The 14,374-nt window shown below is 50.0% G+C and overlaps 1 protein-coding gene across 5 annotated transcripts in view; it reads right to left on the bottom strand.

The window, feature by feature from the left end:
• Positions 1–14,374, bottom strand: part of LOC119933402 (solute carrier family 15 member 2-like) — a 100,151-nt gene that overhangs the window by 32,466 nt on the left and 53,311 nt on the right. For all 5 annotated transcript variants that reach the window (XM_038752904.1, XM_038752922.1, XM_038752913.1 and 2 more), the window contains 6 exons: positions 9,349–9,439; positions 7,774–7,851; positions 6,858–6,940; positions 5,935–6,021; positions 4,002–4,091; positions 2,540–2,584 (listed from right to left, as the gene is read on the bottom strand). In XM_038752904.1, coding sequence (XP_038608832.1) covers positions 2,540–2,584; positions 4,002–4,091; positions 5,935–6,021; positions 6,858–6,940; positions 7,774–7,851; positions 9,349–9,439 — 474 coding nt within the window. The remainder of the gene's footprint in view (positions 1–2,539; positions 2,585–4,001; positions 4,092–5,934; positions 6,022–6,857; positions 6,941–7,773; positions 7,852–9,348; positions 9,440–14,374) is intronic.

Raw genomic sequence — 14,374 nt, 5'->3', positions numbered from 1 at the left:
CATTTTAGCATGACCATGAGCATGAGAGGCAGCGCAGCCTAGTGGAAAGACCGCAGGGCTGGGAGTCAGAGGACATGGACTTTAATCCTGGCTCTGATGCTTATTATTAATAATTAATAATTAATTAATATTAATTAATTAATAATTAATAATAATAGTATTTGTTAAGCGCTTACTATGTGCCAAGCACTGTTCTAAGCACTGGAGTATCTACAAGGTAATCAGGTTGACACAGTCCATGTCCCTCGTGAGGCTCACAGCCTTGATCCCCATTTTACAGATGAGGTAACTGAGGCAAAGAGAAGTTAAGTGACTTGCTCAGAGTCACACAGCAGACATGTGGCATAGCCAGGATTAGAACCCATGACCTCTAACTTCCAGGCCCACTGTCTTTCCAAAAGGCTTTCCTGATGGGTGACATTGGGCAAATCACTTTACTTCTCTGTGCTTCTACTTGGATGCCCTGCCGTCACCTCAGACGTAACATGTCTAAAACAGAACTCCTTATTTTCCCACCCAAACCCTGTCCTTCCCGACTTTCCCATCACTTTAGACGGCACCACCATCCTTCCTGTCTCACAAGTCTGTAACTTTGACATTATTATTCACTCCTCTCTCTCACTCAACCCACATATTCAGTCCATTACTAAATCCTGTCGGTTCCACCTTCACAACATCATTAAAATCCACCCTATCCCCTCCATCCAAACTGCTACCACGTTAATCCAAGCAATTATTTTATCCCACCTTAATAATAATAATCATGATGGCATTTATTAAGTGCTTCCTATGTGCAAAGCACTGTTCTAAGCGCTGGGGAGGTTACAAGGTACTCAAGTTGTCCCACGGGCATGGGGCGGGGGGGCTCACATTTTTTACAGATGAGGGAACTAAGACCCAGAGAAGTTAAGTGACTTGCCCAGAGTCACACAGCTGACAACTGTCAGAGCTGGGATTTGAACCCATAACCTCTGACTCCAAAGCCCATGCTCTTTCCACTGAGCCACGCTGCTTCTCTTGATTACTGTATCAGCCTCCTTGCTTATCTCCCTGCTTCCTGTCTCTCTCCACTCCAGTCCATACTGCTCTCTGCTGCCCAGCTCATTTTTCTACACCCCTCTCCTCAAGAACTACCAGTGGTTGCCCCAATCTCCGCATCAAACAGAAACTCCTCACCATTGCTCATTCACCTTGCCCTCTCCTACCTCACCTCACTACTCTCCTACTACAACCCAGCCTGCACATTTTGCAGAGAAGCAGCATGGCTCAGTGGAAAGAGCACAGACTTAGGAGCCAGAGGTCAAGGGTTCACATCCCAGCTCTGCCAATTGTCAGCTGTGTGACTTTGGGTAAGTCACTTAACTTCTCTGTGCCTCAGTTACCTCATTTGTAAAATGGGGATTGACTGTGAGCCTCCGTGGGACAACCTGATCACCTTGTAACCTCCCCCGTGCTTAGAACAGTGCTTTGCATATAGTAAGCATTTAATAAATGCCATCATTATTATTATTATTTTGCTCCTCTAATGCTAACTTACTTGCTTTACCTCGATCTCATCTATCTCACCACCAACCTCTCATCCAAATTCTGCCTCTGGCCTGGAATGCTCTCCCTCCTCATATCCGACAATGACTCTCCCCACCCTTCAAAACCTTATTGAAGGTACATCTCCTCCAAGAGGCCTTCCCTGACTAAGTCCTCCTTTCCTCTTCTCCCACTCCCTTCTGTGTTGCCCTGACTTGCTCCCTTTGTTCATCCCCCTTCCCAGGCCCACAGCACTTGTAATAATAATAATAATGATGGCATTTGTTAAGTGCTTACTATGTGCAAAGCACTGTTCTAAGTGCTGGGGAGGATACAAGGCGATCAGGTTGTCCCACGGGGGGCTCACAGTCTTAATCCCCATTTTACAGATGAGGTAACTGAGGCACAGAGAAGTTAAGTGACTTGCCCAAGGTCACACTTATGTGCATATCTACCATTCATTTATTTCTATTAATCTCTGTCTCCCCCTCAAGACTATAAATTCACTGTGGGCAGGGAATTTGTCTGCTTATTGTTATATTGTAGTCTCCTAAATGCTTAGCACAATGCTTTGCACACAGTAAAGAGCTCAATAAATAAGATTAAATGAATGAGAATGGGCCACCTCCCCATGGGTCAGTGACGGGCAAAGCAACCTCACTAGCTTTGTGAGGGCATCTGTGCACATTTACCCATTTCCCGAGGAGCCGGGCCCAGGATGGCGGCCCTTCTCCCTTTGTGCCCAGAAAAGCAGCCGGTCATGGAATGTCCGGGTTGCCCTGCTGAGGAAGGCCAGCTCCTCTTGGATGGGGAAAGGCCCTAGGAGCCTCTATGGGTTGTCTGTCTCCCAAGGACCATACTTGGCTTACTAGTAGCCCATGACTGCTGAAATGAACACTGCCTCCACCAATTATCAACGTGGCCACCCAGAAGCCAAAACTGCCAGGGTTACCTGGGCTGGATGAAGAATAAGGACAAGGTCTCCCTGTCTCCTCCCTCCCTCCTGTCCACTCACCATGTTGCCATCCATCCTGGTGGCCTGCAGAGTCCAGCGGGAGCCCTAGGGAGGAAGGTCCAGTATGAGTACTGGAGGGTGGGGCAGGAGGTGCCCAATCTCCAGGAGACCCGAGGTGAGGCCAACAGTGTGGCTTTCAGCCCGTGTGTATCTGTCTCTCCCTTGTTACCCAACAGACCATCCCCAGCCCCCCTTTACAGCCCCAGTCAAGTCATTTCTTCTTCAGGATACCTTCCCAAACACATTTCTCATCTCCCCACACTGGTCTCCCTCCTCTTTGCATCACCAATGCACTTTGGGCTGTCCCCTACTAAGCACTTTGATACTTGTCCCACCCCAAAACATTTCTCCTATCTGTAATTTCTTTTAATGACCGTCTCCCTGACTCCAGGACAGGGATGGTTTCCTCCAGTTGCGTTGTGTTGTCTCTCCCATACAGTGCTCTACACAAATACACTGACTGATTGATTGTCCCCAAATGTCATTCTCCTCCTTGTTTTACTTAATCGTTATTCCTTCTCTGCTCCTCTCCCTTCATTTTGTCTTCCCCTGCTTCTTGCTCCAGGTTCAGAGGAGTGTCATGGGAGAAACAGCACTGGGGGAGACAGGAGAGTGGGAGAAGAGTTCAGCCATGGCAACTAATGTTAGAGTCAGTGGGACAATGGGTCCTGGTTTAAGGATGAGGGGGACGAAAGGGGAGGTGGGGAGAAGGAGAAAGAAGAGGAGGAGGAGGCAGAGGAAGAGGAAGGGGAGAAGAATGGGAGGAAGGGGAGGTGAGGGAGAGGAGGAGGAAAAAGAAGAAGGGGGAGAAGGGAGGGAGAGGAGAATGAGGAGGAGAAAAGGAAGAAGGGGGAGGAAAAGAAAGAGGACAAGGAGGAAGAGGAGGGTTGAGGAGGGGAGGAAGAGGAGGAAGAGGAGAATGAGTCGGGGAGGGGGTAAGGGGGAAGAGGAAGAAGAAAAAGAGTGTGGGGAGGAGGAGGAGGAGAATGAGTGGGAAGAGGAAGAGAAGGTGGAGTAGGAGGAGGAGGAAGAAGAGGATTTTAAAACTCTCCTTGGCCTTTGGCCCACCCTCCATCCCATTGGTACGAAGTCTGAAGTCCAGAGCTGAGACTCAGGATTCAGGGCTCTACGGTATCTGAGAAGAGAGGGAGGAAAAGAGGGAGGGAGGGAGAGAGAGAGCATGGGGGGAGTCAGGGAGGAGGAGGGCAGCCTCCCTCCCACCAGTAGGGACTCTGGGAAGAAGCCGAGTGAGCCAAGGGCAGAATTCTTTGAGTGCAGGGGACTCTGTAGTCCTAAAAATCCTCAGAGCCACTGAGCAATGAGTGCCTGGTCTCAGATGAACACATTGATCGATGGATAGATCGATTGGTCAGCTCTCAGAGAGAGCCCTCTGCCTGGACCCAGCAGGGGGGCAGGAAGGGAGAGGATGAGGGAGAGCTGGATCCTGAAAGGGCCTTCTTACCTGCTGATTAAAGAGAGCCCAGAACATGGGCAGCGGTGTGAGGAGAAACAGCATGCGGGTGAGCGCCTTCACCTCTGCAATCAGTTGCTTCTGCAGAGGCAGGAAGGAGAAGGGGCAGCCTGACCGCCAGCCCCTCTAATTAGGGCCGAAGGCCCAGGAATCCTGGGGGACCTGGAGGGATGGGTGGGACACCAGGGCTGGAAGGGGAACTGTCTCTGAAGGGGAGAGTGGCAAGACACCAGGCCAGAGAACCAGGGGCGTATTGGAGTGTCCTTTCATTCAGTTCATTCATTTGCATTTACTGAGTGCTTACTGTGTGCAGAGCACTGTACTAAGCACTTTCCCAGATCTTTGAACACAGCAGGGCCCCCTGTCTGTCTGTCCATCTGGCATGTCTGGCCTGGGATAATCAGACTGTGGTAAACCAGGGGAGACAATCTGTCTGGCCCGGGAAAATTGGGCTGTGGTGAGCCCAGGAAAGAATGTCTGTCTGTCTGACCTGGGACAACTGGGCCATGGTGAGCCCAGGGGAATTCATTTCTCTGTCTAGCTTTGGTCAATTAAGCCAAAATGGGCCCAGGTGAGTCTGTCTACCTGTCCAGTCTGGGATATTTGGGCCATAGTGAGCCCAGGGGAGTCTGTCTATCTGTCTGACCTGGAATAGCTGGACCGTGGTGATCCCAGGGGAGTCTGTCTGCCCATCAGGTCTGGGGCAACTGAACCATGTTTAACTCAGGGGAGTCCATCTGCCTGTCTGACCTGGGACAGTCAGGCAGTGTTGAGCCCAGAGAAGTCTGCCTGTCCACCTGGCCCGGAACAATTGAACCATGTTGAATCCAGGGGAGTCTGTCTGTCCGTCTGGCCTGGGACAGTCAGACTGTGATGAACCCAGGGAAGTCCATCTGCCTGTCTGACCAGGGTTGGTCAGGAAGGGTTGAGCCCAGAGGAGTCTGTCTGTCTGTCTGTCTGTCTGTCTGGCCAGGGACAATAGGACCGTGGTGGGCCCAGAGGGATTTCTTTGTCTGTCTGGTCATGGACAATCAGACTGTGATGAGCCCAGGGGAGTCCATATGTCTGTCTGGCCTGGGACAGTCAGACTGTGGTTTGCCCAGAGGAATCTGTCTGTCTGGACTGAGGCATTGGGCTGTGGTGAGCTTAGGGGAGTCCATCTGTCTGTCTGGCCTGGGACAATTGGGCCATGGCAGACACAGGAGGTCTGTGGTATGGACACAGAACCTGGGTTTATGTTAGGGCCGGGCTGGACAGCCCACTACTTCTCTGGAGCTGAGAGGCCCCTGGGCCTCCCTCTCTCCCCAAGAACAGTCCTGGATCCTGGCCAGGCTCCCAGGACCCTCAGGCTGACCACGGAGAATATGACACCAGGAACAGTGTACTCAGGCCCTAAGCACCCTCTTTTTTCCTTTTTTTAATGGTATTTGTTAAGTACTTACTATGTGCCAGGCACTGAACTAAGCATTGGGGTAGATACAAACTAGACAGTTTGGACACTGTCCATAACACATATGAGGCTCACAGTCTTTATTCCCATTTTATGGATGAGGAAAAGGAGGTACAGAGCAGTGAAGTAACTTCCCCAAGATCACACAGCAGGCAAGTGGTGGAATTGGGATTAGAACCCAGGTCCTTCTTACTCCCAGGACTGAGCTCTATCCACTAGGCCATGCTGCTTCTCAGTGAGAAACCTCTTATCATCAGCTTGGCCTGGCCAAGCGAGGGGCTGGGCCACCAGAACTGGGGGGAAGAGGGGTGCCGGGGCTTGGGTCCCACCCTCCCAGCCTAGTTCCTTCCTAATGACAAGAAAATATCTCCAGGGACCAGGGAAGGAGGGAGAGAGGAAGGGAGGAAGGGAGGGAGGAAAGGGGCCTCATGCCCCACTTCCCGTGCCCCCGGGGGCTTCTCGCCATGGACTTACTGGATATTTCTCAGCTGCCCAGTCCAGCCAGTGTTCTCTCTTAGGAATCTGGCTGGAACGATTCCTCAGCCGGTTGCTGAGAGCAAACTGGGGGAGAGGGCAGAGCCATCAGGGCAGGGAAGCAGAGAGGCCCGGCCCCCAATACCACCTCCCTCCATTTCGCCCAAAACCCAATTCCCACTCAGTCCTGTCTGCACAGCCTCATTCCCCTGTTCCCCCTGTCAGTTCACATGGCTCCCTCACCTTTGGCCTGTCAGTCCACATAGCTCCACCCCACCCCCCTCCTCTACACACAGGCCCCTCTCCCCCTACTACTCCCCAGCCCAAGGTCTTTCTAATCTGGGGTGCAAGGGGGTGATAAGGTTCTGACCCCAGAGACACCTGTTACCTGTGCCCCCTGCCCCTCTGACCCTGGGTCTTCCCCACAAGACCTCGACTTGGCCCCCTGTGGCCTCAGGCCCAGGGAGTATCCGATTCCTCGTCCAAGATCTGCCTTTCAGCCTGGAGCAGAGTCCGGGCTCGAGTCTGGACCTCTACCCACCCGCCGGTCCGGCCCTGCTGTGCCACGTGGCAGAGCTGCAGGGCCAGCACGGCCCACCTCTCCCATCCCCATGGCCTGGAAGACTGGAGGAGGCTGCTGGGAACCCACTGCAGGGAAGAACATGTCTACTAATGCTTTTGTACTGTATGCTCCCAAGTGCTTAGTACAGTTCTCTGCACACAGTAGGTACTCAATAAATACCACTGATTGATTGATTGATTGATTGCTCCAGGGTGGAGCCCCAAACCCCTCATGGGGTCCCCTGAGGCCAGAGAGCCCATGATCAGACAGATTCCTGTCCACAGCTCCCTGGGCAGCTTCCCCCCCTTAAAGTAAGAGGAAAACCAGAAGGAAGCAAGCAACAAAGCCCAGTGTCTCTCACCTCGATGCACTTGCAGACTTCTAACAGGAAGTTTTCTTGCAGGGGCCGTTTGTTGTACATTTCGATTCCAAAAGCAAACACAACTGAAACACACACATACACACACACACACACACTCCTGTCAACACTCACAGGGGGCAGTTGGCTCTGTGAGTGCACCTGGGAGGCTCAAGGTTCCATGAGCCCTCTTTGCCTCCAGCCAGCCAGGAAGACAATGCAGGCAGATACATCTTGCTCGTCTGGGCTCCAACGATGGAGTCTTGGGTCCAGATGGCGTACCCCTGACTGAGTTGGGGACCACGGGATTGGCATGCCATCTCCTGTTTCCAATTACTCCCACAGAGACACCAGGAAATAATTAATAATTACAATTATCCTGATCATGGCATTTGTTAAGTGGTATCATTCTCATCCGCAGCCTTCCGGGAACCGTGCCCCAGTCAGGGGTTTCCCAACCCTAGTCACGGGGCGTTTTTTCTCATTCCTCACCCAATCTGCTCTGCCTCAGTCAGCACCCGGCCCCAGTCAGGGCCTCCCTCAGTTGGCACCTCCCCCAGCCCAGGTTCTGTCCCAACTCCTGGGATATGGAGCTCTGGCCCACGGCTCCCCCAGCCCCGCACCTGCCTGGAGACACCAGGACCAAAGCTTGGCAGCGATTCTAGGGATCCAGGGATGGGGGAGCAGGCCATCCCTACAGGAGAAGCCCACCCTACATATGAGGGCTACCACTGTGGCCTGTGCTCTGGAACTGGCTGGCTCAGTCCCTTTTCTGGGCCCAGAGGCCTACCCCAGTGTCCCAACCAGCCTGGGACCTTGTCCTGGTCCAGCACCCCTTCCCAGTCCAGGGCCCCATCCCAGCACACCAGGCCCGAACCCCCTCCCAGGCCAGCCCCCACCTGGCCCAGGCCCCACCTACACAATGCCATGAGCATGAAAATTCCCGGGAGTCCGAAGGCGAGCATGTAGCAGTCACTTCCAAAGCAGGTTACATCCTCTGCGGAAGAAGAAGAGAGTGTGGGGGTGACTGGGGGGCTCCCCTCCCCGGACCCCCGGCCACCGCCGCTCCCCTGCCACTCCTCCTCATGGGGTCACTGTGGTCCCAGCATTAAACTCAAACTCTCTCAGTAAATACAACAGATTGACTGATTGAGAGTGGGTTGGTTGAAAGGGTGGGGCAGCAGGGCCTGGGACTGAACCCCTTCAATTATGCACTCGGAATATTTGTCTGTGGTCCCAAGCTTGTTGACTTTCCTCCACTCCTCCTCCCTGTTAGCCCTTCGACCATGAGCCCTGGAAGGGCCCCACCTGTTTATCAGTTTCCCTCCCATTCTCCCTTCCATGGCCCTGTCCCTCAAAAGGACTCAGCTTAGCTGCTCTCTAATTGATCAGGATAAGGGTGAAAAGTGCCTGGGAGTCAGAAGGACTTGGGTTCTAATTCCAGCTCCCCTGCTTATCTGCTATGTGACCTTGGGCAAATCACTTCATTTCTCTATGCCTCAGTTAACTCATCTCTAAAATGGGGATTGAGACTGTGAGCCTCATGTGGGACAGGGACTGTGCCCAACATGATTTGCTTGTATCCACCCCAGAGCTCAGTACAGTGATATAGTGGATAAAGCACAGGCCTGGAAGTCAAGACCTGAGTTCTAATCCTGCCTCCCAAGTGACATTGGGCAAATCACTTTACATCTCTGTACCTCAGTTCCCTCATTAGTAAACTGGGGATTAACACTCTGAGCCCCATGTGGAACATGGACAGTACCCAACCTGATCAGCTTGTATTGACCCCATTGCTTAGTACAGTGCCTGGCACATAGTAGGTGCTTAAAAAATTCCATTTAAAAAATCAGTTGTATTCATTGAGTACTTACTGTGTATAGAGCACTGTACTGAATGCTTGGGAGAATACAATATAATCAATCAATGAATCAATGGCATTCATCGAGTGCTTACAATGTGCAGAGAACTGTATTAAGCACTTGAAAGTGTACAGTACACCAGAATTAGCAGTTATGCTCCCTGCCTATAATGAGTTTATAGTCTAGATGGGAAGATGGACATTAATATGAATAAATAAATTATGGCTATGGATATAAGTGCTGGGGGGTTGAGGGGGGAGGGTGAACAAAGGGTGCAAATCCAAGTGCAAGGGTGATGCAGAACAGAGTGGGAGAAGAGGAAATGAGGTTTTAGCCAAGGATGGCTGCTTTGGAGAAGAGGAGTTTTATTGTAGAGAAACAAATAGATTATCACTGGGAGAAATGTGTGCTAAGTGGATGACACAAGAGGAGAGCGGATTCCCGCCAAGGCTGGAATTCCTTGCACTGGTGCTACGCCCACACTTTTCTTGGCGCGAGACTCTTGAAAACACAATCTGGGTGTATCTCCAGTCAGCAGTGCTTGTTGCCAGGCCCTCGGGTCAGCCTTGGCCTGGCTGCTCGCCCCCGCTCTGCACAGCCCCCACCCTGGCTGGGGTCCGGACCGTCCTCACCTCTCAGTGTGGGGGTCACGTACATCGACAACAGGGCTGCAAAATTCACCACGAGGTACGCCACTGAAAACACCCTTCTCCTCTCTTTTCTCTGAAACAAAATAAGGCAAGTTATCAGTAGTATTGCCAGGAAATCAGACAAATATTGACCACTGTCCTCTGTACTCCAAGATGTTGCTGATTGTCAATCAACCAGTAGCAAGTAATAATAATAATAATAGTAATAATGATGATGATGATGGTATTTATCAAGCTCTTACTATGTGTCAAACACTGTTCTAAGCTCTGGGGTAGATACAAGGTTATCAGGTATATGCAGTCCTGGTTCCATGTGGGGCTCACAGTCTTAATCCTCATTTTACAGATGAGGGAAGCACAGAAAAGTGAAGTTACTGATCCAAGGTCACACGGTAGACAAATGGAGGAGCCAGGATTAGAACCCAGGTCTTTCTGGCTCCCAGGTCTGTGGTCTACCCACTAGGCCACACTTTTTCTCAAGTACTGAGTGTGTTCTCTGTGCACACCACTACACTAAGCGATTGTGCGATTTTAGGGAGCTAGCACCTAATGGTGCTAATTTTCTTAATAAAGTAGTTGGCCAGGTCATTGGGGGCAAGGGATGGGGGAGGCAGGGACACGGGGAGCCTGAGGAGGGAGTTAAATGTGTGGAACAACTGGTGAGGGTGATGGGCATGGGTGTCAATAAGGGAAGAGAAATAGTTTTGTTGGGCAGAGGAGAGGGCAGAGTTAAAGCAAGCGAGGATAAACTTAAAGTGGACAAAGTCAGCCTGATATTTAGATTTCCTCCAGCAGCGTTCTGTGGCTCGAGCACAAGGGCAAAGGAGACATACTGTGAAGGTGATCCGGAGCTGTGGGTTAATGGTACGAGAGCGACAAAGGGACAGGGGAATGAGTGAGTTGAGATCAGTAGAGAGTTCAGTATACTAACACAAAAGGGAGGAAAAGTAAGATGGGGAGATGAAAGATTTGTCAGGGAGGTGATGTGGTTTTAGGAGGGCTTTGAAGATGGGGAGAGTGGTGGTCTGTTGGTTATGAAGAGGGTGTGAGTTCCAAGCCAGAGGGCGGATATGGGCAAGTGGTTGGGGGCGAGATAGATCAGATCAAGGTACAGAGAGTAGGTTGGCATCAGAAGAGCGAAGTCTGTGGGCTGAGTTGAGAGAGCAGAGAGATGAGCTAGGACGAGGACAAGTTGGTTGAAAGCTTTAAAGCTGACGGTGAGTAGTTTTTGTTTGATGCAGAGGTGGATGGGCAACCATGAGAGGTTCTTGAAGAATGAGAAGCAGCAAGGCATAGAGGATAGAGCATCAGCCTGGGAGTCAGAAGGACCTGCGTTCTAATCCAAGCTCCCCTACTTGTCTGCTTTGTGACCTTGGGAAAGCCACTTACTTACTCTGTGCTTCAGTTACCTCATCTCTAGAATGGGGAGTGAGACTGTGAGCCCCACATGGGACATGGACTGTGTCCATCCCGATTTGCTCGTATCCACCCCAGCGATTAATACAGTGCTTGGCACATAGCAAGTGCTCAACCAATACCACAATTATTATTATTATTAAGTCCCTTCACTTCTCTGGGCCTCAGTTACCTCATCTGTAAAATGGGGATTGAGACTGTGAGCCCGATGTGGGACATGGACTGTAGTGCAATCTGATTAGCTTGTATGTAACCCGCTGCTTATTACATTGCCTGACAATAAATCAATCAATCGTACTTATTGAGCACTTACTGTGTGTAGAGCACTGCACTAAGCATTTGGGAGAGTGTAATATAACAATATAACAGACACATTCCCTGCCCACAATGAGCTTACAGTCTAGAGGGGGAGGAAGACATTAATATAAATAAATAAATAAATTACAGATAAGGTCGTAAGTGCTGTGGGGCTGGGAGAGGGGATGAATTAAGTGAGCAAGTCAGGGTGACACAGGAGGGAGTGGAAGAAAAGGAAAAGAAGGCTTAGTCAGGGAAGACCTCTTGGAGGAGCTGTGAAGGTGGGAGGGAGGGGGGCAAAGGGGAGGAAATTAATTGTCTGTCAGATATGAAGAGGGACGGTGTTACAGGCCAGAGGAAAGATGTGGGTGACAGATCGTTGGGGAGATTGTAGAGATTGAGGTACAGAGAGAAGGAGGAACCAAATATGCAGGCTGGGCTGTAGTAGGACAGTAGCGAGGTGAGGTAGGAGGGGGCAAGGTGATTGAGTGCTTTAAAGCCTATGATAAGGAGTTTCTGTTGATGTAGAGATGGATGGGCAACCATTGGAAGTTCTTGAGGAGTGGGGAAAAATAGACTGAATATTTTTGTAGAAAAATGATCCAGATAGCAGAGTGAAGTATGGACTGGACAGGGGAGAGACAGGAGGTTGGGAGATCAGCAAGGAGACTGATACAGTTAATAAAGGTGGCATAGGATAAGTGCTTGGATTAATGTAATAAAGGTGGCATAGGATAAGTACTTGGATTAATGTGGTAGCAGTTTGGATGGAGAGGAAAAGACAGATTTTAGTGAAACTGTGAATGTTGAACTGACAGGATTTAGTGACGGTCTGAATATGTGAGTTGAATGAGAGAGAGGAATCAAGGATAATGCCAAGGTTATGGGCTAGTGAGACAGGAAGGATGGTGGTGCTTTCTACACTGATGGGGAAATCAGGGGTAGGTCAGGGTTCTGTTTTTGACACGTTAAGCATGAGGTGATGGGAGGACATCCAAGTAGAGATGTCTTGAAGGCAGGAGGAAATACGAGACTGCAGAGAGGGAGAGAGATCAGGAATGGAGATGCAGGTTTGAGAATCACCTGCTTAGAGATGGTAGCTGAAGCCATGGGGGCAAATGAGTTCTCCAAGGGAGTGGGTGTAGATGGAGAATAGAAGCGAACCCAGAACTTAACCTTGAACAACCCCACAGTTAGTGGGTGAGAGGCAGAGGAGCCCGCGAAAGGAACTGAGAATAAGCGGAGAGAGATATGAGAGAAGAACCAGGACATGACAATGTCAGTGAAACCGAGGTTCAATAATTTTTCCAGGAGAAGGGGGTGATCAACAATGTTGAAAGCAGCAAAGAGGTTCTAGCAGGAGGATGATGTAGGGGCCAAGTGGATTTGGCAAGAAGATAATAATGATAATAATAATGATGGAAGAGAAGCAGTGTGGCTAAGAGAAGCAGCATGGCTTAAGTGGAAAGAGCCTGGGCTTGGGAGTCAGAGGTCATGGGTTCTAATCCCAGCTCTGCCACCTGTCAGCTGTGGGACTTTGGGCAAGTTACTTAACTTCTCTGTGTCTCAGTTAACCTCATCTGTAAAATGGAAATTAAGGCTGTGAGCCGCATGTGGAACAACCTGATTGCCTTGTATCTACCCCAGTGCTTAGCACAGTTCTTGGCACATAGTAAGTGCTTAACAAATACTATTATTATTGTTATTGTTATTATTATTATTTGTTTAGTGCTTACTATGTTTCAAGCACTGTTTTGAGCACTGGGGTAAATACAGCGTGGCTTAGTGCAAAGAGCTCGGACTTGGGAGTCAGAGGTCATGGGTTCTATTCCCGGCTCTGCCACTTGTCAGTTGTGTGACTTTGGGCAAGTCACTTAACTTCTCTGTGCCTCAGTTACCTCATCTGTAAAATGGAGATTGACTGTGAGCCCCACGTGGGACAACCTGATAACCTTGTATCTATCTCAGCACTTAGAACAGTGCTTGGCACATAGTAAATGCTTAACAAATACCATCACCATCATCATTATTATCATTAAGCTAATTAGGTTTGACACAGTCCCTGTCCCACATGGGACTCCTAGTCTTAATCCCCATTTTACAGATGAGATAACTAAGGTACAGAGAAGTTAAATGAGTTGCTCAAGGTCCACACAACAGGCAACTGCTGAGCCAGAATTGCAACCTAGGTCCTTCTGCCTCCTAGAACCATGCTGCCTCGTGACCTTTGAGAGGGCGGTTTCTGTGGAGTGAAGGGGACAGAAACCAGACTGAAGAGGGGTCACAAAGAGAATTGGAGGAGAGGAACTTGAGACAGTGAGTGTAGACAACTCACTCAAGGAATTTGGAGAGGAATGGTAGGAGGGAGATGGGGGTGATAACTGGAGGGAGCCTTGGGGTCAAGGGAGGGGTTTTTTAGGAAGGGGAGACATGGACATGTTTGAAAGCAGTGCGGAAGAAGCCACTGGAGAGTGAGCAGTTGAAGATAGTGGGTAGAGGAGGGAAGAAGGGAGGGGGCAAGTGTTTCAGTAAGGTGCGATGGGATGGGGTCAGATGTGCAGGTGGAAGGAGTGGATTTAGAAAGAAGGCAAGAAATCTCTAGAGATACTGTTGGGAAAGATGGGAGAGCTGAAGGAGGGGCAGGGGAGATTTTAGGGAGATCACAGCTGATAGCTTCTATTTTCTCAATAAATTATGTAGTCAGGTCACTAAGGGCAAGAGATGGGGGTTTGGGGAGGGAGTTCAACATCTGAAACAACTGGCTAGGGCAATGGGCATGGGTGTCAATAAGGACTGAGAAATAATTTTGCTGAGCAGTGGCGGGGGCAGAGTTAAATCACATATGAAAAGCAGCATGGCTCAGTGGAAAGAGCACGGGCTTTGGAGTCAGAGGTAATGGGTTCAAATCCCGGCTCTGCCAATTGTCAGCTGTGTGACTTTGGGCAAGTCACTTCACTTCTCTGTGCCTCAGTTCCCTCATCTGTAAAATGGGGATTAAGACTGTGAGCCCCCCATGGGACAACCTCATCACCTTGTAACCTCCCCAGCGCTTAGAACAGTAAGCACTTAATAAATGCTATTATTATTATTATTAGGATGAGATGGGTTTAATATCTAGATTTCTGCCACAATTTCTCTGCAGCTTATGCAGAAGAGCAAAGGAAGTGGTCTGTGGAAGTGATCCAGGGTTGTGGCACATGTTGTTGTCAAATGCTGTTGAGTCATTTCTGACCCATGGAGATTCCATGGACATATCTTCTCCAGAATGTCCCATCTTCATCAGTTATCATTCTGG

The sequence above is a fragment of the Tachyglossus aculeatus genome, chromosome 1 (genome assembly GCF_015852505.1).
Source record: "Tachyglossus aculeatus isolate mTacAcu1 chromosome 1, mTacAcu1.pri, whole genome shotgun sequence".
Lineage (NCBI taxonomy): Eukaryota > Metazoa > Chordata > Mammalia > Monotremata > Tachyglossidae > Tachyglossus > Tachyglossus aculeatus.
The sequence above is the reverse complement of the archived record's forward strand: the minus strand, read 5'-3'. Positions and strand labels throughout refer to the sequence as shown.